The sequence below is a fragment of the Ochotona curzoniae genome, unplaced genomic scaffold (assembly GCF_017591425.1).
Source record: "Ochotona curzoniae isolate NIBS_2020 unplaced genomic scaffold, NIBS_Ocur_1.0 contig_3819, whole genome shotgun sequence".
In the NCBI taxonomy this organism is placed as follows: Eukaryota; Metazoa; Chordata; class Mammalia; order Lagomorpha; family Ochotonidae; genus Ochotona; species Ochotona curzoniae.
In genome coordinates this window covers 19,170,355-19,196,490 of record NW_024466004.1, presented here as the reverse complement: position 1 = coordinate 19,196,490, position 26,136 = coordinate 19,170,355, and the positions used below count along the sequence as shown (strand labels likewise).

At 42.7% G+C, this 26,136-nt stretch overlaps 1 protein-coding gene across 4 annotated transcripts in view; it reads left to right on the top strand.

Annotated features, from left to right (window-relative positions):
• DST (dystonin) overlaps positions 1–26,136 on the top strand; it is a 425,915-nt gene that overhangs the window by 13,996 nt on the left and 385,783 nt on the right. For all 4 annotated transcript variants that reach the window (XM_040983580.1, XM_040983578.1, XM_040983576.1 and 1 more), the window contains exon 3: positions 25,503–25,703. In XM_040983580.1, coding sequence (XP_040839514.1) covers positions 25,503–25,703 — 201 coding nt within the window. The remainder of the gene's footprint in view (positions 1–25,502; positions 25,704–26,136) is intronic.

Sequence of the window (26,136 nt, the reverse complement as noted above, 5' to 3'; positions counted from 1 at the left end):
CTGAGTTAGTAACTTGATGAGCTGGCATTTGCCTTTGCTAAGGTTCGTAGGAATCAGTGTGATTCATGTTCTTTAGCATTGCATGTTGAGAATAACCTCTGGGCTTGCTCTTCAGGACTTAATGATAGCGGCCCCAACCCAGTTTTCCCTTTAAGAAAGAAGAGGCTTTGAATTTCCCTTTGAAAGATTTTTTTGTTTTTGGACGTTCTTCAAGAATTGGATTTTCTAAAAGTTTCTTTTTTGAGGCATATTAGAATTCACATTTCTGAAGCAATAGAAACTCATGAGGCAGATGATTACTGTTACAACATGTAAATATAGTGCACTTTTTCCATTGTTATTAGAAAGAAAAATGTGCTGGTGGTTTCCACAGATGCAATCAGAGTGTTTGTATGGCTGCACTCCCCCTCCATCTGCTTGCGGTGGCTGAGCTGCTTGGTTACAACATGCATGTGGCACAAGAAAGAGCCAAAGGCTGAATTGCCCTTAACTCCCAATTGTCTGGACTCTCCTGCAACGTTTAGAATGCCTAGCTGTATATCAGCAATTCGTAAGCTGGGGTGGGAGGTATAAAACTGGGAAATTTTGTCTGGTTACTGTTCGATTTCAATTTCTTTAGAAACCTGAAGAAAATAATGGACTCCAGTATGCCTTAAGCTATTCTCTGGGAAACTATGGCAACGGGTCTTTTAATTAAAGCTGAAGTAGTATGTGTAGCTTAGGAAAAAACAGAATACTGCCAATTGATAGAGTACATAGGAATGATCCAGAAAAACTAAAAAGAAAAAAAATTGTTCCAGATATATTTGGTAATTATGTTATCTGTATTAGTTAAAGGAAAAATAGTAAATGTTTTTACTGGATAGAAATATTTGACTTTGCCATATATTAAGATACATTTTAAAAAAGGAAACTATAGCTTCCTAGTTATGTTTTAAAGACTTATCTTTAAAAAATGATATTAGTGTGGAAACAATGGTCTTACCCACTTTCCTGTAACCCTTAACCCTTGACCCTTTGTGTCCTAATCAACTGTGTCAAGATTATCAAAATAAAAAAAAATGTATGTAAATAAAAAGACTAATATTGAAACTAACTTGTGTTTTCTGGGTACAAGTGAGTTGATAGTTGGAGTGGCCCCACCTGTGACTGCCTCGCGCAGTCTGCCTGGAAAGTGCAGAGTGGATGATCTCCCCATCCCTCCTAAAAATGATCTATTTTGTTTCTCTGAAAGGCAGAGCTACAGAGAGAGAAGGGGAGGGAATTAGAAGCAAAGAGACAAATCTTCAATCCCAATTCCTCAAATGGCCACAACAGCCATGATTGAGCAGTTCAAAACCAGGAGCCTGGAACTCTATCCTAGTCTATCAGCCCCAAGCTGTGTGGCCCTCTTCTGCAGCTGCTTTCTCAGGCATAATTTGCAGGGAGTTAGTTTAGAAATGAAGTGGTCAAGTCTGCAACTGGGGCTCTTGTAGGATGCTGGAGTCACAGGTGACAGTTTAAACTGCTGTACAACACTGGCCCCAGTTCCTGCCTTTTGTTAGCGAGGACATAAGTATCTGTTTCACGCTTCCACCCTCATATATTTGCATGTGTATATACTGTGCATATGTAACATTCACAATGGTTAAGTGCCCCGATGAGCTGGGGATTAGTGAGCTGTTCCCCTGTTGAGCTGAACCATTTACAGCCAATATGTTAGAATTTATAAGTTCAAGGCTTACCAAAAAATTTATTATTGCTAGCTTTCCAAATTTAAAAAATGAAAAAGCAAGAGATGATGTTATTATTGGATCAAGATGTGATATGATAGCCTCCTATGATGGGCAAATTAAGTTGCCCCATTTGCCAGGGTGAATTTGGTTTCATGCCTATTGTTTCACTATCCTTCTGATTAGTGCTCCTGCTCAGTCTTTGAAAATGCATCTATTTGGGAACTAAATTTGCGTAGTCATGAGGTGAAGACAATAACTGGAAAGATGAGTAGCCTCTAATGAAATAAAATGTCACGGTGACAGATGTAAAAACGCCTAAGCCAGACAGTAGGAACTGGCTCCCAGACTACCTGTTACCTGGTCTCTTCGGGTCTAACTTCCAGTTCATCTTTCATCAGACCGAGGGCAGTTAGCCATCAGGTCTCATCTACCCCTATGGGTAATGGCTTCCCATTGCTTCCCAGGTTGGTGTACTTTTCAGTCTGAGATCTGGTTTACCTTCAGAGTAACCTATTCCTGTCCTCTTTGTTATGCCATTGTTCATGTGGAATTCTGCACTTCCTTTTTTTCTTTTCCTTTCCTTTTTTTTAAAAAAGTATTTATTTTATTATTTTTTGAAAGTCAGATTTTACAGAGAGAAGAATATAGACAGAGAAAGATCTGGTTCACCCTCCAAGTTGTCCCAATGCCTGGAGCTGAGCTGATCCGAAGCCAGGAGGCAGGAACTTTCTTCTTGGTCTCCCGTGCAGGTGCAGGGTCCCAAGGTCTTGGCTGTCTTTGATTGCCTTCCTAGGTCACAGGGACGGAGCTGAAAGGGAAGTGAAACAGTCTGACAGGAACTGGCACTCATATGGGATTCCGGTGCATGCAAGACGACGTTAGTGATGAGGCTACTGCGCTGAGCCTACTTCCCTCTTCTCATGAGGATTAAATACCACCAATTCCTACCCTTTATCTCACAATCTTCCCAAACATTCTCCTCTTTGGGGCTGGATGCGTGCATCAGATGTGGGAATTGACACAAGCAAGCATTATGTAATTTTTGTCTTCCTTCTATAGCCTTGTGTGGCATCTGGCATGGATTCAGTATTTGCTGCTTGTTAAATATTTTATAGTTGGTAAATATTTGGTGAAGGAACAATGGGATTAAGTAGGCAAATGGCTATACCCACCCGGGGCGTAGTTGAGAAATCCCAAGGTAGTTGGAAGTTGGTTCTTCTGCTTTCCCTTCTTCCTCTTTCCCATTCTTTTCTTGCCCCACCTAGGTGCCCATGGCTCCCATGCTTTAGTTTTTCCCATCATCTTCCTTAAGCTCTTCCTTAGGCTTGCCCTTCCTCTACGTGCCCTTGAGCTTCTCAGTTGCCCTCCATGGAGGCAGGCATAGTCTAGGGGTTAACACACTAATAAAAGATGCTTGTGTTTCACATTGAAGTATCTGGGTTATGGAACTCACTGTGGCTCCTGACTTCAGTTCCTGCTAATGCAGACCTGGGAGGCGGCAGTGATTGCTCAGATATTAAGTCCCTGCCACCCATGTGGGAGGCCCTTCTGAATTGTGTCCCTGGATTCCAGCTTTAGCCGCAGTCCACTTTCAGCTTCTGTAGACATTTGAAATGTGGGAGCCATCACTCCCTGCCTGCCTGTGCCTCTGAAATAAATAGAAAATTTCAAAGAAAATCTCTTTCTTCCACAAATTTCTACCCTCATTTCCAAAATGAGAATTCCATTTCCATACTGAAAAGTGCAGCTACAAGTAATTTGAAGAACGTTGTGTCAATTTTTATTGCATCTAATTTTTGCCAGATTAAAAATGACTGACAAGGGAGCAGCAGGGAGCCTTTGAATTTTGAATTCTACACTATAAGGGTTGTTTTCTGTTTCAATTTCTGACCTCCCTTTTCACCTAGTATGTGGATGCTATGTGAGCAGGTTTCCATGCTGGGATTTTGGATTGCACCATTCAGTTATGATAAAGGAATATTTTGAGAGCTACTTGTTTGCAGACAGTGTCAGCAAAATTGCCATCTTTGTTTTTAGTCTTTGTATAATTATTTAAAATTTTTTTCTTTTTCTTTTATTTTTCTCATTCAAATGAATGAACATTGGAAGTGTGGCTGCAAATGCTAGTGATGAGGAGGTTAAGCTTTTACACATCGATTTGCTTGAAACAGAGATATAGAAAAATCACCAAGTGAGCCCCAGTTCAGAGGAAGGTGAATAGTGTTCGCAAGGCTGGCAAGTCTGAGCCCTGGCTTAGTGAGAGTGCTCCTTTGTGCTCCCTCCTTCTCACGACCTCATCTCTTCCCTTTTGTGCCGAGACCCTTAGATGGTTGCTTTCTTGTGTTGGTTATCCCAGGGTTACCCCTGTGTCCTGGTTTTGCTGGTCCAGTCCTCCCACCCTCGTTTCTGCATCGCCTTTGTTACTCTCATGTGCTGTACTACTGGTGTGCTGTCTGCTTTTCTGAAAGGACTCAGTCCTTAATGGCTACTGGGTTATTGACTGCTCTTACTGAGATTATGTTCTGATTTGTGGGAACACTTTTTCTGTGTCAAAGCAAGTGATTGTGTGATTACTCTCTTTAGGTCAATGAAATATAATAGTAGATTTTCTAGCACTGGGATGCTTCTTGAATTTCTAAAACAAAATACTCTTCATCGTGCTTTAGTTTTTTTTTTAAATTTTTTTTAGTGATTACTCATTCAGTGTGTCAGATGGCACTTGTGAATGTTTTAGTTAGGGTTTTTTGCATTAGCTTTTTATAACTTTAAATGGTTTGGGGTCTTTTGAAACAGTCTATGTCAGGTTTGTATTTGCTTCATACAAATACTAGGCTGGTCAAGCACAGCGTTTTTGAGCACCAGTGCTAATCTACAACCAACTACCAAATAGATTGCATATCTCTGGTGCCCTCTTATTTATTATTTTTAAGGATTTATTTGTTTTCATCAGAAAGGAAAATTTACAGAGAGAAAGAGAGACAGAAAGAAAGATCTCCCGTATGCTGCTTTGTTCCTCAAATGGCCACTATGGCTGGATCTGAGTTAATCAGATTACAAGAACCAGGAGTTTCCTCCAGGTCTCCCACATGGGTGCAGGGTCCCAAGGCTTTGGGCTGTCCTCTACTGCTTTCCCAGGCCACAAGCAATGAGCCAGATGGGACATCAAGTGCAGCAGCTGGAACATGAACCATTGGCCATATGGGATGCTGGTGCTTGGAGGTGGAAGATTAGCCAGTTGAGCCAACATGCCATGCCAGCCCCTTAGGTGCTCTCTTTTTGTTGTTGTTTTATATTTTTGTTTTGGGGCACAGTGTAATAGGCACTGAGATTTCCCGTTCCCCTCTACAAGTTCCCTCTATCTCCACTGATTTCCTTTCTAGCTTTACAATGAACAGTCTTAAGTCCATCATGTTGCCGCTGAAATATCTCCTGATAGTGTAGGTATGAACAATGTCAGAGAATCCAGCATCCTACTGTGAGGACATCTTCAACCATTTTACTGGGAGTTCATCCTTGTTCTGTATGCATAGAGACGTACTGATCTCTGTCTCCACGTCTGAACACACAAGTTTCCACTACACTTTCATTATGCATCCTCTTAAATACACAGCCAGTGTATGTCGTCTACAATGGGGAGAAACACAGTAAACTTTCCTCAACATGAAGTTGATGAACATGCAACAAAAATACCAATGTGTCGCTAAAGTGGTGATAAAGAGCATCAAGAACCTGCATGTAGGAATAGATGCTAGCCTGTGACCCATGTGGTGCTGAAGAAATTGCAATAAAAACTAGGACACCATTACTCATGAGGTATAGCAATAACAGTGATAAAAGGGACATTAAGAATCTCAGGTGTTTATAAACAGTCAGTCCCTTGCAAATGATCGGTTCATGAATCACAGGGACTTACAGACTAAGATATAAATAACCAGGAAGAGCAAAAAGGTAAAGTCCACAGGAAAAATAATTAGATTTGACACCATAAAACAAGAAAAAGTCATTCCCTGAGAAGATGAGCAAAACATCCCCTAGCCCTGTTAGCATTGAGTATCACCAGGGCACAATCTTTTGAAATTAGAGATGAAAGAGAAATGGTTCCGATTGTTTGCTCATTATGTAAGTCTTGACATTGTTGTCATGTTAACATGTAGGGATTATAATTTTTTTTATCTAGGTATATTTGGAAGCTTCATTGGGAATCTACTTTCATTTCTTAGTAGAAAATCTGTTGATTTTTGTTGATTCCTGGTAGTCTATCTGCCGGATGCCTTGGATGTCCGTACCTCCAAGTACCCAGAGCTCTCCTAATGTGACCCAAGAATCTACAAGTGCCTCTCGGGATCTGCCAGGGTGAAAGTCCCTCTTTGGTCGTGGGCCTAGGCTGTCTTCCCTCATTCAGCCACCACTACATGCTACTGGGGGCTGGAACTCCCCTTTGGCATGCCTAGCACGGCCCAAGGACCTACCGGTGCTTCTCAGCATCTGGAGGGGTGAAAATCCCCAGTCACAGACCTAGGCTGCCTCCCATGCCCCTAGACCACTACATGCTACTGTGGGGTTGGGGCTTCTGTTTGGTGCCTTCTTAGTCCCAAATTACTCTATGTATGTTTCCGAGTAATTCTTCCTCTTACTGTTCCTTTTCTTCCTCCTATTCTCTGGCTAATTTCTACTGAGGCTAGTCTGCCATGATACCATTGTTGAGCCATGACCCTCAGTTGAAATATATGCATTTCTTTGACAGAATCAATATGTGATTGCAGCAGACACTGGGCTCCCAGTGCTCTGCTGTGTTCCACTCTGTCTTCTCGTTTGAAATTTCCAAGTGCATTTGTGCCTGAGATGAAGTCCAAGTATACCAGCTGATGGAGTATAGCATGTTTGCCTACTGACTTGGGTACCTTGAAGAGTCCTTTAAAAAAAAAGTTCAGGTTCACTACCTAGCTACCTATAGAGTGAGGAAAAGAAAATGTAGAGTAATACTTGGTTATTCTGAGCTCAACTCTAGCCTCCTAGGTCAACAGTTGTCGTTATGCATTGTCACTGTCTTTATGCATTGTTTTTCTTTGACAAGTTTGCCTTTTTGTACCCTTAAATTTCTTGAATCCTCAGTGGGTTTGAAACCATAATGTTGGCTTCCCTAACGTAGTGACTTCCTTTTCCTCTGTGAATGGCCCACCTCCTTGATTTCCCCACAATGCCTCATGTGCTTCCTTCGTGTTACCGTCACTATCTTGTGTGCTGCAGAGTGTGCCTTCACCAATGATCTGGTTGCTCCTAAGGGTGTCTTCCATGGCTGATATTTTCTTGTTTCTAATGCGTAGCACTGCGCTATATACATAATAGGTTTTTAAAAATGTTGGTTGAATTGATGAATAAAGCAGAGTCAAGTGAAAGCAACAAAAGGAAGATGAATGGCAGATGGGTAGAGGACTCTAAGGGGATTTAGTTCTGTGCCTCAGATGCTAAAGGGTGGGTTTTTAATAATCTACTTGCACTGTATGAGAAGTAAACATAATGATTTCATTCAGAGTGAATTTAATTTACATCTGATTTATGTTCAAATTGCAGATGGTTTTCTGGCAACATACTCACTTTCTAAGTCTGCTTACCCAGAAGATATACATCAGAAGGACAGTTTTCAAAGCCATGGGTGTCTAATATATTTTGACAGCTTTATAATAATTCAGGACATTTGTGTTTATCCTTCCTGTCTCGGGAAGCTATGTCCTGCTCAGGAAATGATGATAGTAGAGATAAGAGAATCAAAGGGATTAAAATGGTATGCTAAAAATAAATCTGTCGCAAGGTGAGGTGACCTGAAAGCAGAGGATTAAATTGAAGGGTTTGAAGGAAATAAAAGCTATTTTCTTGATGCTTCCCCCAGGAAAGTGTAAATATAAATAGATCTGGGCATTATGTTTAGCTTGAATGTTTTCCCTGCTTGAGCTGCTGGAAAATTGGCAAGCAGTGTTTGGCAAAGGAAGGAATTAGAATCCTTTGAAACCACTTTGGCCACCAAAATTTTTCAGGACCATCTACTTATTGGTATCAAATTCTTATTGCTCTATTCATGTTAGTTACCCAAAGTACAACCTAATTTATTCATATATTCCTTCTCCCTAGGTAGATATTTTGTATTCTGACTTTCTATCATTGATGTGTTAAATTGTACAATTATACTGTGTAGAAATAATTTTAGAAATTTGCATATGTATTTATGATCACTAATGAATTAAGAGTTCAAATTAATTTTTTTGAAGAGTTTACCATTCTCCCCCCAAATGGGGAAATGCTATTTGATGGTGACAGTGGTAATTGGCTGACTTTTTAACCTTTGTCTAGATGTGTTTAGTGCTTTTGGTTAGATGATCTGCTTGCATCAGTGAGATGGAAGTTAGCTAATTCTTGTCTGAGTATCATCAACGTGAGTACCTTCATCTCTGTCCCACGGAGTCTGTTTCTGTCTGCTTTTTGGAGTAGGGAATGCAGTGTAGGATAGGTGCCAAGCGGGGATGTGTTTAGGATTTCTCCAGCTGGAGTGTCTTCCTCTGGGAGATGCTACTCCTCTGCTGAGTGCACACAGTCTAGAGAACACTGCAGTTTCCTTTGCTTGGAATAAATGTAAGCTGGGTCCCTGCTGGAGGCCTAGCAACAGAGGGTTAACTGAATGTGCCAGAGTTCTGGACTCAGGCTGGTGAGCGTGGTGAGGGGTCAAGAAACCCCTGAGGCCAAGGCCAGGCCTCGTGACCAGACTGTTAGATCCCTTTTCCTTTTTAGTGGACTTCTGTTTTTTTCCACTTTCACCTCACTATACCCTAGGCAGAAAAAGGGCTTGCTTTCTGTTGCTTTGTCTGACTCCGCCCTGCTAACTTAGCATCAAGGCTTCCCCTCAAAATTTGCTGCCTTTCTCATTCCTCTCCATTTCTGCCTTATCTGCAGGGTAGAGTAAATTCTGATTTATGACACTTGGCTTTGCCAATCCCCAGAGAATGTGGATGAGTTATCTTTCTATGAAGAATGTGTCTGTCTGTGTGTATCTCTATTGGCCAAACCTTGTTGTGTTATGAAAGCCTTTTCCGAATCAGGAAGCCATGAAGATGCCCAAAGTTAATGGTCCTTAATTTCTGTGTCATAAAACAACCAGAAAAGGAGATACTAAGGTAATGTCATCTGATTTCATCAGAGGTCGACATGAAATGCAATGCCCTAATCCTCTTGGTGCTGTGACATGAAAGCAAGCATTTGTAATAGGAACTTTTAAAAACTCAAGTGTTCACCTAAAGAACATGTTGCCCCTCATCCCCACATCTGTCGCAGCAGTGTTTTTTCAACATGTGGCTTTTACTTCTTTGCAGAAGGTGTCCTAACCACAAAAGATGAGCTGAATTGAGCCTATTTCCATGACATAAGAAAGCAGTCTCTCATTTTGAATTTCTGCTTTGATTGAGTAAGTTACTTGGTAACACTTTAGGATACATAATATAGGGTGATATTGGAGATGTGTCCTGACATGTAGCGGTAGCCTCTCCTTTTGGTGATTATATTAAAATTGGTGGTTTATTTTCAAAGATTACAAATGAAAATTTAGAAATAATAACTGTATTTTTTCTTTTTTTGTTTTGTTTTCAACCTCTTTTTTAATATTTAAAGATAATTTGTTATTATAATTTTAATCACATTATATTATGTGACACAGTTCTATAGGCACTGGGATTCCCCCCACCCCTTCCCTAACCCTCCCCCCATAGTGGGTTCCTCCCCCCGTTGCGTAACCACAGTTTAAGTTTAGTTGAGATCCCTTCATTGCAAGCATACACCAAGCATAGAGTCCAGCATATTATTGTCCAGTCAAGTTCAGCGGCTTCTTAGGCAGACCCTCCCCGGTCCAAAGGCAAAGCCAACAAAGCAAAATCCAGGTCAATTAAAAGCCCCAACATAACATCAGCAACAATATATAACGTTAAGAGATAAATTGACACAGTATTGAGCAACTGATATGTCAAAATTGGATGCAAGGCCTTCAATGACAATTCAACAATTGAGGTGTGAAACAGTTTTAGGAGGGGTGTGCAGAGAAATCTTCCATATCTTGGTGAGGAGTACTTAATCCCCGTGTCTTACCTAGTAAGGTGTGTGTGAGTCCATGCTGACCAAGCCTTCCTTGTTGTTCTCTGCCTATCCATTCCAATTTGTAAGTGTGCATGTGTGTGTGTGTGTGTTGGGGGGGCTTCGGAGCATCCCTCATGGTCATTGCAGAGAGGTTGGGGACCCGAAGTTGGAGCTAAGTAAGAACCAGAGATTGCTCCTCTCTCAAGTCCTGAAGGGAGTTTACTGTTCTTCTGTTTCTGAAGACCGCTCAGGTTTCCTGGCTATCGTTCTGATGGCCTTGGAACCTATGATGAAGGATTCAGCTTCTTCCATCCCATGTGGTAGGTCCAAAGGGGATGGGGATGTCCTCTGAGTTCTTGGCCTCCGAAGGCATTCCAGTCCCCCGTGGTCTCTTTGGCAGTTGAGATGTGGTCCTTGGCACCCGTACTGATAGTCCTTGGTGGGGATCCAGGAGTCTCCAGGTTTGGGATACAAGTCTCCTCCTGTCCACCTGCTCCACTCTGTGGTCCCCCACTGCTCTGTGCACATGACCTCCTGTTAATAGGTTGTCAGGGTCGCTCTTGATTCCCCCTGTATGTCTTTGTAGTCTTACTGTTGTCTAATGTTGTCTTGAATCTATTGTCTACAAGTTACCTATTATGTGCCTGAGAGGTTACACTATACGGCTTCCTTACACGTACACAGGAGATGGAAGGTTTCTTTGCTCTCCCACCCAATTTCTGAGTAGTAAAAGGCATGGAAAGTACATTTTGTTATACAATTTTAAAAACACGTGGCTTGAGACCATATTAGGTCCATTGGGGGAGATTTACCCTCATTGAGAATCTGTAGGGCTGTTTCATACACCCAAAGCCCTGAGGATTCATCATGCAGCAATCATAAAAACCAAATCGCAGAGCTCCCAGGCCAGGCGGCCAGTAGGCGGAGCCCCGATACCGGCTCCGGACGCATCCATGGTAGCGGCTGCGTGCGCTTCAGGCATGAGGCGTTGCTTATCCCGGGGCCTTCCAGCCACCATGCGGCTGGAAGACTACTTCCCCAGGTTCAAGCACCATCCCTTCCCGGCCCTGCCCCCAGCTCCAGCCAAAAGGCGAGCAGTGAAGCAGTCGGACCCGCTTCACAGAGCACCGTGGGAAGCCCACGGAGCTCTGGCAAGCCCGATACCGGCTCCGGACGCACCCATGGTAGCGGCTGTGTGCGCTCCAGGCATGAGACCACTGTATTTTTTCAGTACCAAAAAGTTTAGCTTTCTTGATATGCTCCATTTATTGCTTTTGCAAAATTTCCTGCAGTATAAGAGAATACTAGTAGAAATCTTAGATGTGGAAAGCTGACAAGAAACCAGTACATATTGAATATTAATAATGTCCTAGATGTTATTCTGGTTAAGATTGTCCTCAGGCTATCTTACAAGAAAAAGCTAGATTCTATGCTTATGCATGTACATGCATAAAAACATATAACTATAGGATATATGAAGTCTCCACCTGGTGGTGTGTCAGCTGTGGAGGGGCTGTAATGTGGCAGTTTGAGCAATACAGATTGCCCTTCCTATAGTGAGAGGTCCCCAGCCAATCAATTAAAGACCTAATAGAACAAACCCTATGAAATCCTTTTCCTCCAAAAATAATTCCTTCAGGCTTCAGCCACAACGTTAGTTCTTCCTATTTGATGGTCTTTGAACTAAAACATTGGCTGGACCTTGGCCTCCTGCACCATTGCCCTGTCACGCATATTTGGACTTATCAGCCTCTATAGTCACATGAGCCAATTCCTTACAATAAATTTCTCTGTGTGTCCATCCACTCAGCCATCCATCCATCTGTTATCTCCATTGGTTTGATGTCCCTTGAGGACCATAACTAAGACTCTTTATATGAATTTTTTTTTTCTCCCAGAGCACCAATATACCAGTACATTGGAGAGAAAGCATGGTTTAGTAAATGATGTTACCCACTTGTGAGGAAATAAAATTAGCTGTGCATTTCGCATTACATTCAGAAATTCATTTTAGAACATATTAAAAATGTGCATATAATGAATTCTAGACTAAAAAGGAGTCTGGGAAGATTTAGCAGAATGTTTTATAATCTTAGACTTGTGAGAAAGTCTCTAAGAAAAATTAAAATTTAGAAGTAATGAAGGAAAAGATTTAAATAAATCAATTCCAAACTCTGCACAACAAAATGAAAAATAGGTAGCACACTAGGTAAAAATACTTGCTTCGTGGATAGCAAATAACTTTATTTATATTGTATGAAAAGCTTCTACCAAATCTATAAGGTATGTAACTTAGAATAGAATGAGTAACTCAAAGAAAACAAAATAAAAAGGGCTCATACAGATGTGAAAAGATTCCTAATTTTACTGATAAATGCCTGCAAATTAAGATCTATGCTATGGCAGTCTAAGTACAAACAGAGTGTTCTACTATTACTCACTTCTAAATGTTACAAATCTTATTTGGTGTGGAATCTTAAAACATGAATTTGGTAGTATTAAACTTTTCTTAGCAAAGGTTTTGCCTACCTATCTAAATATTTAAAAGGCAGACTGGCAGAAAGAGAAGGGGAAACAGAGAGAGTGATTTTCCATACACAGATTCACTCCTCGAATAACCACGATGGCAAGGTGTGTGCCAGACCAAAGCTGGCAGCCAGAACTACATCTTGGTCTCCTGCATGGATGGCAGGAGTTCAAACTTGAACCATATTCTACTGCCTTACAGGCACATTTGTAGCAAGCTGGGTCTGAAGTGAACCAGCAATCTGATATGTGATGCCAGCAGAGTGGCTTAACTCATGACATCAGCATGCTGACCCCTCACACTTTGTATAATAGCCTGGCAATTCTACTTCTAAGTAAAAAAGGTTTAGTTAAAGATACACTTTTATAGGCCTAACCCGGTAACATAGTGACTGAAGTCTTCACTTTGCATGCTCCAGGATCCCATATGGGTACCAGTTCTAATCCCGGCAGCCCCGCTTCCCATCCAGCTCCCTGCTTGTGGCTGGGAAAGAGTTGAGGACAGCCCAAAGCCTTGGGACTCTGCGCCCGCAAAGGAGGCCTGGAAGAAGCTCCTGACTCCTGGCTTTGGACTGGCTCAGCTCCGGCTGTTGCAGTCACTTGGGGAGTGAACCATAGGATGGAGGATCTTTCTGTTTGTGTCTCCTCTTGTAAATTTGACTTTTCAAAATAAATAGGGCCTGTAGCCTAATGGCTAAAGTCCTTATCTTCCATGTGTCAGGATCCCATATGGGCACCGGTTCTAATCCCAGCAGCCCTGCTTCCCATCCAGCTTCATGCTTGTGGCCTGGGAGAGCAATGGAAGATGGTCCAAAACCTTGCGACCCCGCACCTGTGTGGGAGACCTGGAAGAGGCTCCTGGTTCCTGGCTTCGGATTGGCTCAGCTCCGGCTGCTGCAGCCACTTGGGGAGTGAATCATCCAACAGAAGTCTTCCTCTCTGTCTCGCCTCCTCTCTGTTCTGCATTTCTGATAAAAATAAATAAATAAATCTTAAACAGTCTTTTTTTCTTAAAAAAAGATACACATTTATGTTTACTGTCCTGTTTATATTAGAGAAAATTTGAAGCATTCTGATTCCACTCAGAAAATTAACTATAGTTCATCCAAATGCTAGAAAATTATTCAAGTAAAATATACTTCTGAGATGCTATGTGTATTGTTTAAAAAAGCAATACACATATAAAACATGTAACAAAATCCTTTTTTTGTTACATTATTTAGAATGTATCGATAAATATCTTAAGTATGGTGCAGTAACTTCATAGTTAATCCTGAGGAGGGATGTGTGTGGAGGCACAAAATAGAAACAGTAACACATATGTATTTTGAAGAAGGTTTTATGATTTTAAAGTAGATTTATGCTTCTCATTTGTGTTTTCTGAAATTTTCAGAAATATCTGTTTAGGAAAAATGAAATGCAAATGTATTGAGCATCTAATTTATGCCAGGTCTAAGTAGGCACAATGGTGGGTCTAGGACTGAAAAAGAAAAATGCGTTGGCCTTCCTATCCATGAACATGTTTTACGTACATCAAGCTGTGATAGATCATATAAAAAAATCACATGGCCATGAACTCTCCTTAAGTCAGCCTACTGCTAAAAGTCAACAGGACTCACAGAATGACCAAGACTAGAAGTTCGTGGCTCTTGCCCAAGTCACTACAAGAGAAGTATGGGAAGGAAACAGAAGTTTCTTCAAAGCTTTGAGCTGCTGTGCTGGAGTAGTTACGTCACGCTAGATGCAGAGGTCGGCATCTCCTGAGAACGGTCCTCAGAGACCTGTGACCCGTCTGGTTTAGAAACTTGTCTTGTTAGCTGTCCTTTCGTCTCGCTCTGTACTCAGTATACATTTTCAATAGATTTCAGAGGTCATGTAACCTTTTTATTCCTCTCTTTTTGCTGATAAGCATGTCTTCAGAGTAAGCAGATTTTGAGAGGAGGACACTCAGGATTTTTGAGGCCTCTGCCCCTGCCACTACGGGCACCCATGTCTTCCTCATCTTAAACTGATGTGCCCGTGTGGATGCCTGCCCTGCTCGAGCATGGGGTGTCCACATCCATCCTCCGCACTGGCCCCTGGTCTCTCACTTTTACTTACCCATGATGCTTAGCAGACCTGCCTTGCTACTTTCCCCCTCCTGCCTTTCTGCCACCTAGGCTAGGTAGGTCCATCTACCTTGTGGTTGAGCTTCCTGGAGTCATGGCAGGGTTGGCCTTCCTTCAGGAATTTCTCACAGAACCGTATTTGTATCAAGCTGTTGTTTTAGAGTAGCTTGTTAGAGATGTTATTGATAACAGCTACAGTTGTAAAGCTGGTCTAACCACCTGTTAGTCCTTTGTGTGGAGTTTTATCCATTTGGTTTGCTTATATGGTTAGAGCTTTATTTCCTTCTCCAGGTCTTAATGCAATTGTGCGGTGTTGAGTTGGTTTTGAGTTACAATAGCCAGCTCTTGTCTGATTTTCTGAGTATTGAAAGGCTTTTGAAGATTGTCCTTGGAAAAGACGTGGCGATCATTTGTTAGGACTTGACTGTGACTTGTTGCAAATTTGCACATTTTTTCTTCTTCCTTTTTTCTAGCTGTGTTTTCTTCCCTGCTCTCACGCCCCCAGTCCCAATGTTTCCCCATCCCACTGATTGGATCACTCAGTCTCTCACCTCTTGGTTTGATGTGTGTCTCTGCACTTTTTGTGGCCCCTTCTTTGCTACTTCCCCCTTCCCCATAGTCGCCTTAATTACACTAGTCTTTCCAGCCTTTGCACAGTGTGATTATTTGCCATTTCACAAACCTTGCTGTTTAGGTGTTTTTTGGCTTCTCAGCATTTGTAGCTGGAAAGATATAAAAGCCTCATAAAACACATTTCCTTATTTTATATGTCCTCGCTTGTTGTAAAAAATAATTTAAAAAAACCCTGTATTTGATAGACATGTTCTCAAACGATGGATCTTTTTATTTGCAGCCATGGTCGCTAGTGATATTATCTGTGAGTGGGTGTCTCAGTAAAGACTGTGTGCAAACAGATTGTGCTCATAGAAAGCATAGTCTGCAAGACCCCTCAGCCTGTCATTATGAAGGCCGGGGTATGATTTGCTGGCTGCAGTGCTATTTATAGGACCTGTCACTGTGCATGGCTGGCTGTGCCCCAGCCTGCGGGCCTTGTTTCTGCAAGGAGCTGAGCAGAATGCACTGGCTGCTGTGCCCGTTCTTAGGCTCACTTCCTCACTCGCCTTTCTAGTTGTGGGTATAGATGTGCTTCCCTCTAGAACGGTTGTCTAGTGGGACAGTTCACTTTTCCACGTGGTCAGTGCTTATGTGTTCTGTTGTTTTATTGTGTGTGTGTATATGTGTGCATATAAAAATTTAATTTGAAAGGATCAGAGACTGAGGTAAGGGAGAGGGGAGAGAGCAAGTGTGTGAGCTGCTTCCGTCTGTTCGTTCATACCCCCAAGTGTCCCTGGGGCTGTGATTGGGCTGGAGTGCAACGATCAAGGGGACCCAGTTGTGTGAGGCATCACTGCTGTCTTCCCAGGGTTTTCACAGGAAGGGGCTTGGAATCAACCAGCGCCTCGTGTGGAACGTGGTGTTCTAACTATGAGGAAAAGTGCCCACTTCCTGCTTTTTGTTTCTGATGTGTGTCTAGCCCAGTGTTTTGCAGTTATTCCTGTTTTTGTTTGTTTGTTTTCCACGGGAAGCTCGTTATTAGTGATTCATAGGTGGTACTGATGGCACTCCTTAGGAAGTCAGACTCCATGTCTGTCTCCTGGTCTGTTTCCCAGGGCAGGAAACTCTGAGATGGAGAGCTTGTACAGGTCATTGGGAAGCCATTCTGGGTTAGCCCCCTAAGAGGCCGAGGGAGATGTTGAATGGAGATGCCTAGGCAGGAGTCCCATGGCTCCCTTGGAAGTTCCTGAGATGTCTCTCTTTGAGGCAAGCATGCTCCCTAACCCACTGCCTGACCCTGGCTGCGGGGAGGAGAGTGTGATCCCGAGCTAGGCAGCCGGTTCTTCACCTGAAGGTAGTTCCCAGATGGGGATTTAGCTGAGAACTACTCGTGGTGTGCCTGCCCCATGAGGGCAGCATCAGAGTGGCACCTCACGGAAAGCAAAAAATTCTCTTCCTGTAGTTTTGCGGCAGTGTGAGTTCTGTCCTTCCTTTAAATTGATTTTAGACCATTTGCTGTATAACTCTCCAAATGGCTGTAGTACCCAGGGTTCAGCCAGGCCAAGGCCAGGAGCGTGCAGTTCCATCCCAGACTCCTGCGTGGGTGTGGGTGGCACGGATCCGAGTACTTCCGTCATCTCTACTGCCTTCCCAGGCACATTAGCAGAGAACTAGGTCAGAAGTGGAGCAGCTGGGACTTGTACTGCCTCTTGTGTGGGATGCTGCGTTGTAGGCAGTGGTTTAATATGCTGTGCCATAGTGCTGGTCCCTCTGAGAGAACCTTAAAAGGCAAGCTTAACTATTTTACCCTTGAGGTTAATTTTAATAAAATATAAGAGATATTGGAGTTGATGAATCTGAGCTAGGCAAAACTAGAGTATATAGTTCAATTTCAAAAGAATAATCCCTGTCTTACTGGACAGCCACTGCTCATAAAAACTCACTATCACTCAGTGGCTGATGACTTTATCCCTGAAGAGGAAAGCTGGAGGTAGGAAAGATAAAGGATTAAAACCTGATGTATTCCAAACAGTAGGATTGATAAATTTGTTCAAGCTTTTGCTTGCTAGATATAGTCTAAGCTTAAACTATCACTTATTAGTAATAGGCACAATCATCGTTAGGTAAATAGTCAAGTGCCTCCTTTGTTAGTTTCATTTGTGTGTTTGTGAAACAACATAACAGATGCTGTTTAATCTGACTGCGAAACGACAAGCAGATGGAGTAGACCTGGCTGGCAGAGGGAAATGAGGCTGACCTTCTATTTCAGAAACTAGGTTGTTGATGGAGAATACAGATTAGCAGACCAATACATTAGTCTATGATAGAAGCATGATGCCAAAGGCCCTGCAGGGCAACACTGAGTAGAAATGGGCAGCGGTTTTGTTTTTTATTCTATATACTCGGGCAATAAGTGTTTTTCACTTTGCAGGGTAGATAATCTCTGTCGGAATGACTGAACTCTTGCCTTGATAGCATTAGAACCAGCTACAGATAACATGTAAGTGGTTGGACATGGCTGTTTTCCAAAGGTAGTTTGTAAAATGTGGTGGCTCAGACTGGGGCCAAGGGCCATGGTTGGCTAACTCTTGATGAAGAGCACAGGTTAGGTTGTCTCGTCCTAAAAGGGACGCTAAGACTTAAGGGGGCCTTTGAGTGTCTACTCATCTGTGATAGTGTCATATTGGCATCAGAAGATATTTTGCTTATAGGAATAAGATAAGAAATGATACTATAATGCAGGAACAGTGTTTGGAGCCTAGAAAATGCTTGGTACCTAGACATTATTATTATTATTTATTGGAACTATGAAAACTTAGAGTTGGCTGTAGTTAAAACTGAATAGTGCTGGGCCCGGCGCGGTGGCGCAAGTGGTTAAAGGTCCTCGCCTTGCACGCCCGGGATCCCATATGGGCGCCGGTTCTGATCCCGGCAGCCCCGCTTCCCTTCCAGCTCCCTGCCTGTGGCCTGGGAAAGCAGTCGAGGACAGCCCAAAGCTTTGGGAACCTGCACCCGCGTGGGAGACCCGGAGGAGGCTCCTGGCTTCGGATCGGCATAGTATCGGCCCGTTGCGCTCACTTGGGGAGTGAATCATCGGACGGAAGATCTTCCTCTCTGTCTCTCCTCTCTGTATATCCGCCTTTCCAATAAAAAAATAATAAAAATAAATCTTTAAAAAAAAAAAACTGAATAGTGCTGGTGAAGTATTAGGTCAGTGGGACTCAAATTGTGTTTGGCTAGGTAATAAGGTGTGTGAAGGGAACTCCTTTTGTTTTACATTTATTTTAGACTGCAAAAATTGTAGTCCTAGAAACTGACCCTTCCAGATTGAGGTGGCTCTAGGAGGGGCTTGCAGAAGAGTTGGCCATCAAGTTGATTTTGCCACCAGCTCTGCATTGGAGTCTGTGGTGGCTCAACAATATCTGAGTTCTCACTTTCTGAACATTATTTGGTAATTTCCCTTGCAGTCAGGTGACAGACAGACAGACAGCAGTATTCTGTTTGCTGAGATATACAAAGTGATGTGTGTCACAGGTCTGGGCTGTTGAGACCATTCACAATCCTGGCTCTTTTTTTTTTTTTTTTCCAAAAATCAGTAGAGTGAACAGGACACTGGAGACCTTCAAAGGACAAATGGCAGTTACCTGGAGCTCCAAAAATGTGGAGCAGGGCATCTCTCCCACTTGCTGATCTATGTGACTCTGCCATGAGTGAGGCACAAACTTTTTACTGTGGGAACTACGGAGATTTTTGTGCTGCTTGCCACAACAGTTGGCCTACACTGACATTTATGATCAACCATCACTGATTTTTACTTTATGAGCAGAGGCTAAGGATTCATCTGTGAGAGGTTAAGAAAAGTCCTGTTTACTGAAACTTTTTTGTGTGAGAATGGAAACATTTCATCTGCATCATCCAAGAGTCACCACTAGCCACATGTAGCATTGGCCACTTCGGGCATGACTAATATGTTTGAGGAACTTAATTTTAACCAAGATTTAAATGAATACTCCCACATATGGGTTAGTAGCCACTCTATTGGACAAGTAAAGGTTAGAGATTACAAGATTTTTCAAGTGCTGTTGGCTCTGCTGCAAGCCTTTTTCAACTTGGTAAAAGCTACTTTAACGAAGCTCTGGATAAGCTTATGTCCACCACGTCTGTGTCAAGCTGATGCCAGATCCCATGTGATGTTTCCAAAGGGTCAGTTGCTGGCTGGCCTAATGTTCTCATGGTAGAGCAAACAGAAGTGACTGTTGGGAACAGCCCCGTGTCCTGGAATGCATGTGCATTTCTTGTGGATCTCCTGGGAGTAAGAGCCTAGAGTCATTTCCAGCCCTGCCTGAGAGGAAACCAGAAGGAGTGATGTGACCTCATTGGAATGGTTCTGTTTTTGTGACTGGAAGTGACTGGAGGACTTTTTAATTATCTGAGAATGACTAGAGAAATTATAGGACTGACATAGCATTTTATGCAGGATTGGGAAAAACCGAACCCCTCATTGTGGATTTGGAAGGTCAGCCAGCCAGGAGAATGTAGTTGTTTTCTCGGTGCCCCCTGTGATTCCTGCTTAGGCCAATCTACTGATCATACTATAAAAAAGCACTTTTCAAGGAGTCACAACCTGAGAATCTCCTTTCACTCTTTTGCCCAACTATAAACATGGAGGGGCCCAGCGCGGTGGCACAGTGGTTAAGGTCCTCACCTTGCACGCACGGGATCGCATATGGGTGCTGGTTCTATCCCGGCAGCCCTGCTTCCCTTCCAGCTCCCTGCCTGTGGCCCGGGAAAGCAGATGAAGATGGCTCAAAGCTTTGGGACCCTGCACCCGCGTGGGAGACCCGGAAGAGGCTCCTGGCTTCAGATCGGCATAGTATCGGCCCGTTGCGCTCACTTGGGGAGTGAATCATCGGACGGAGGATCTTCCTCTCTGTCTCTCCTCTCTGTATATCTGCCTTTCCAATAAAAAAATAATAAAAATAAATCTTTAAAAAAAATACTATACACATGGAGGTGGTATTCTGTGTCTTAGGTTCATCTGGGAGCAAAACCAGAGCCCTGTTAGGTTTTAGGGCATGTTACCTGTGTGATTAAGTAGATATATGAGAACACGCTCCACACTGGGTCTGTTATTCAAGGGTGAGGATTTAAAGCTCTCTGTGGACTCATTCAAGGTCTTGGTCCTTACAGGAGTCAGATGCCCTATGGATGACTCAGTTCTGCCCCTTGAGCTGCGTCTTTTCCCTTTGTTCTGTTGGTTTGGATTCCTGTTATCACATACCTGTACAAGGGCCATCCAACTTCCATCATTCCTATATCTTTGGTACTCATAAGTCTGGCTTACAGATCTGAAACAACAGAGAGCTTGCTTGGATGCAGATTCTGAGGCCCTGACCCAGAATCTGCAGTTTTTAAAAACAACTTTTTAAAAATCATTTTAATCTGGGTCTGGTGTATGGTAGCCTAGTGGCTAAAGGCCTCGTTTTGCATATGCCGGGATCCCATATGGGTGCTGGTTTGTGTCCCGTGACCCCACTTCCCATCCAGTTCCCTGCCTGTGGCTTTGGAAGGCAGCAGAGGACACCCCGAGGGCTTGAGACCCTGCATGCACGTGGGAGACCCAGAAGAAGCTCTGTGCTCCTGGTGTCCGACCGACTCAGCACTGGCTGTTGGTGGCCACTTGGGGAGTGAATCAATGGACAAAAGATCGTCCTCTTTGTCCTTTTCTCTGTATATCTTACTTTCCAATGAAAATAAATAAATCTAAAAAAAAATAAATCTAATCTAATACATGAAAATTGTATCTGTTTATGAGCTATCACGTAATGTTTTGATGTGTTTAAATATATGCATCTCCTTCAACATTAAAAATTTCTTATGTAATTTTTTAGATATATATAATACATTATCATCATCTATAGCAGAATCTGCATTTTAATAATATCTCTAGGTGATGCATGTACATGTCAAAGTATGAGAGGCACTAATTTATAATACCGACCGCTTATACCTCCCCTTTTCCCTTCCCCTTCCTCGCATTTTCCTTTCCTTCCTCCTTCCATCTTTCCTCCCTACATCCTACCTTCCTTCATTTGTTTCTTTTTCTGTATTTTGTTTTTAGTTGAAATCTCTTTGCTGAGCAGCTGGGATTTTTAGTACCTCATCAAACTGTCAAAGTGACTGGAGGCTTGGGACACCATTGTGCAAGGTGTGCCTCCTTGTGGGTGTGATATTATGTCCAGAAGGGAATGTTTGCCATTGCAAAGGATTTTAATTTATGAAACTGCATTTAAGTTGCAACTCATTTTCAATTAAAAACAAACATTACAGCTCTCTGCCTACTAGTCCAAATTTCTGGTCAGTTGGATCAAGTAACCAATTGATAATATTATCAATCAACATCAAAGAAATACACTTCTAACCTGTAGACCCTTAACTACAATAACTTTGTAATTTCTTAGACTTTATGAAATAGATGTTTTGCCATCGTTATACTTCCCATAACCACGGGATATTAACCAAAGATTATTAGAAAAGACTTTATAAAAGTAATACTTAGTACCATTATTTCTTATTTTCCATGGAATACATTGTTTCTGAAAATAAGGAGCTCTAGCTAAACTTCTTTGTCCAGCTCACAGAGAGGCTTCCAGGGCCAGTCACTTAATGACTAGTTAGGGTTAGTAAAGCCACAAAGGGCTGAAGTGCTCCAGTGCTCATGGTGTTGGTGTCTCCCAGATGACTACACAGTATGGGAGGGAGCTTGGGTTTTCCAGAGTGTGACCATAAGGTGATATCATCAGCATCCCAGGTGGCCTTGTTGGGAATGTGATTCTCAACCTTATTCAAGATTCAGTACTCCGAAACTCAGTACTGGGCCCAGCAATCTGTGTTCTGATGTCTCTCCCAGGTAGTTCTGATACTTGAAAAGCAGACCCACTGAGTTAGAATAATGCAAAGTCCTATAGCAAATACACTATTCAGTGAGTTGTGTTTGTTGCTCACTGTGTACAGATGGTGATCAGCTTGACAGAGTGGTAATCTGTAAAATGAGTAAGGGACTTGGGCGGATGGAGGCACTGCCCTTCCTGGGAGGGGAATTGCTGTTCACAGGATGTCAAGTTTCAGTTATGCAAGATGAATAAATTCGGGAGAAATGCTGTACATGGCTGTGCTCGACAGTACTGAACTGTGCCCTTAAACATCTAAGAGGGCAGCTCTCTAACATTTGCTTTGTTAGTGCATGCGTATGTGCACACACACAGCGGACTGTGACTGTACATCTTGAGCAATCACTACTCCAAAATTGATGATAAATTAGAGAAGCTTGGAAATGAGAGAATCCTACTACTAAGAGACTTCCAAGCGTCCATGATATGGGTGAAGGATGTAAGACATGGGCAACATCAAATGAAGAGAGAAATGACTTGCGCTGACAAGTCCTAACACCTAAAAAACCTTAGAGCACCACCTACTGTTTGGAAAGAAAATTTTCATTTGTTAAATTCGGTAGCTTATTTGGTAGTTATTTTGCACAGATAATTGTGGAAAACCAATGGTGGTATTCTGTGTTTGACTCTGGGTTGTATATAGTTCTGAATTGCTGACATGTAAAGTGCTGATGCAGAATCCGGGAAATATGTGAAATAGTAATGATAATGGTAAATTATTAGCTACCTTTTATGTTACGTATTCCTCTAAGTAGCTAATGGATCTTCTTATTTAAACACTACCACAAGTCTGTAAGAGAGGTGTTACTGTATGTATCTGATAGGTAAAAAGTGAGACGCTGTTAAGAAATTTAACCAAGGCCATAAGTCTTACTAGAGTTTTTATTGAAGCCATGTGGTTTGACTCACTGGAGAGTAAATGCCTGGTGTTTTCTGGAGCATAGAATCTGTCTGCTGGTGACAGGCCCTTCCATGTGTCACTCAGGAAGACACACCAGCACTGTGACCCATTTTCCTTTTCATATTTGGTTCATAATACATTATTTTGTTTAAGAATATGTTTCATTCACACAAGTAATACTTAAAGTACCGATTGCCGGTGCTATATACGGCTGTCAGGCAGGCACTCTTCTTAAGAACCTTATATTTAAAAAAGAAAAGATTTACTTTAACTTATTCGAAATATATGAGAGAGAGAGAGAGAGAGAGAGACTTCCACCCTCAGTTTCCCTTAAATGTCTGCAGCATCTGGGACTGGGCCAGGTTGGAGCCAGGAAGTCCAAACAGGTCTCTAATGTGACAAGCGCCAGGTGTGTGACAGGCATAGGAGTCCCTGCTTGCTACTCCCCAGGTACAGCAGAAGCCAGCTGAGTGGGAAGCATAGTGGCTGGGACTTGAACTTGCACTCTGCATGCAATGTTAACATCTAAGCAGTGGTTTAACTTGTTGAGCTACAGCATCTACACCCCTTATTATTTTATTTAATTTATTCTTCTTATTCCTTGATTCTTCTCAGCAACTCTGTGAAGTACTATTTTAAATTCCCATTTGCAGATGAGGAAACAGGTTAGCAACAATTCCAGACACATTGCTGGGGAAAACAGGCAGTGTGTGAGCCCAGACGATCTGGCTGCAGCCTTAGATAAGTATTATAGTGCTTGTTAAAACAGTACACTTGTGTTTAGGTCTAATAAAAATCATGGAGGCCTGCATGGTAGTGTACAGATACGGAAAATAAATATAACTGGGGGAGAAGACCAAGGAGTTTAGGAAGACTAACTTCAGTTTTAATTTTTTAGGACAACTACTTCTGCTTTTCTTGGGTAGACTTTTCTAGGATGCACCAAAAATATAGATTGATTGAGCTTTGCTCTCCAGAATGACTGTTCCAATATGTTTTAGTCTATGTGTGTGTGTGTGTGTGTGTGTGTGTGTGAGTGATTTTGAGGGAATGTTACGCATTTTGCCCATTTCAATAATTTGTAGGCCATTGAGGAACTCAGTACAGGTTAAGAAGAATCCGGTTACATGTTACCTAGAGAAGGAAGATAATTTAAATTACCAAAGAACTATACATGATTCGCTCTGCTATTACAGAAACTAGTATATTCTCCTTGTTCTGTTCATCCTTTGAAGTACATGCATTTCTGACCTGGAAAAAAAATGCTAGAGCTCTGGGAGTGCACGCCACCTAGTGGTTACATTAAGCAGGTTTCAGCGCACCCCCCAAACACCAGGTGGTTGGCTTCTCTCCCAGTGGGTATAAAGCAAAAAGGAAATTTTGTGTGTGTGTGTGTGTGTGTGTGTGTGTGTGTGTGTGTGTGTGTGTGTGTGTGTACGCGCGCGCTGCAGGGGGATCAGATGCGTCCAGGGATCTAAAAAGTAGACTGTACACTTGCTGCTTCTGATACTCCAGGTCTAAACTCTGCTCCACAGGGCAGTGAGTGTGGGCAGCGCGGCTCCCTCCTCTGTGTAATCCTGCTGCGGCAGCTGTGGCTCTGGTCCCTCTGGTTTTAGCTGGGAGCTGTGGGGATTTTCTGGGACTATTTCAAGCTAATGAGCCGGACTGGCTAATGCATTTGAGGATGAGAAGAGCGAGCTCAAACAGTGACCTCAGTTTTGCCAAATCCGTTTGCATTTCCGCCTTCTGTATTTCAGTTGACCTCAGGTTGTTTTTGGTCAGCCCCCACTTCAGTTTTTTCCCCTCTCTTCATGTCCTTCCCTGTGGTATCCAAGGTCTCGAGGTCCAGGCCCATCTCTTTTCGCCTGCAGGGACTTTCCCCTCCCCCTTAGACAAACCCCACTGGTGCCATCATCATGGCATACCATTAGAAATATTTTCTTCTTGCTATGTTAATATTCCATTCATTCTTTATTTTATTTATTCCCTCCTTCCTTGTGTTGTTTCCTTTTTCTGGAATGTAAATTCTATTTATTTTTCAAGTGCCACCCACTCAACTAAGCTAAATATAGACTCTTGCCAGCTTCATTCATGGGCTTTTCCGTCCCAGCACTGATAGCTTTGAACTGCCTACTTTAATCCTTAGTTTCACTTTCCTCTGTGTTCATGAACTCTGTGTCAGACTTTTGTTCTCCATAAATTACCCAAGAACAGAGACCATGTTATGTTCATTCTTTGATATTTTTGAGGTTATTTGTACATTGTCAAATGCATACATGATTTGGCATAGTTGAATGAGTTTCCATTGTCTGATGAGTTTTCCTTAGAGTTGATGAACTGATGAACAGTTCTTATAGTTCCTACTATAAGAAAACATGGAAAGGACTCTTTTATTGAGCACCTGCTATGTGCTAGAGACCATGCTTGGGATTTTACATGTATTTTCTGGGCCCCGGGCTGTACTTTCCGGTCCCTTGCACATGGCCTTTGCTTGCATGGAGGGCCATGTTTTGGGGTTGCAAATGATCTCATTCAGCATGGTTCCTTTGGCAGCACTTGATTTAGTTAGCCCCAGAGAATCTCCAAATGAACTCCATACAAATCTGCACTTGTTGGGTTGTGTTCCCTGCCACAGGGATTCAGAGCAAGCCCTCGGCATCTCAGAAGACGAGTCGCAGCGGCCGCAGCCGCCCGTCTGGAAGAAGTCAAGCCCGTGGTGGAAGTTCACCATCAGAGTGAGCAAGAAGCTGCAGTGAGGAAACGAAGAATCAAGAAAAGCAGCCGAGTCCAGCCAGAATTTTATCATTCTGTTCAAGGTGCTTCGATCAGAAGGCCTGTAAGTAGAAAGCTGTCTTTTATAAGAATGTTAAATGGCTTGCCAAATCTGTAGGGCATTCTCTGGATTTTATAAAATGATCAGATTTTCCTTGAACAATTACGTTGTTGTGATATTACTCCCAGCAAGTGGTAGTACACTTGCATGACCGTTAGCAAGGAATGCATCTTTATAGAGGGTACTTGGGCAGATGGTTGGTTAAAGAGGCAAGAGGTAGTCCATTGTTAGATGGATGGACTGAAAAACCGGTGAATTCTCAGCCTCACCGGGGCAGGGGGAGTTGGGGGCTGTAGAGTCACCAAGCAGAGATGACCAAATCAGAGCTGAGGAAGAAGGTGACAGTACAGCCAGTACCAAGGTAGTTTAAGTAGAGCAGTGAAGGTGGGGCTGGAGCCCAGGGCAGCAGCAGAACCCCTCCAGGTCGGGTGTGGTC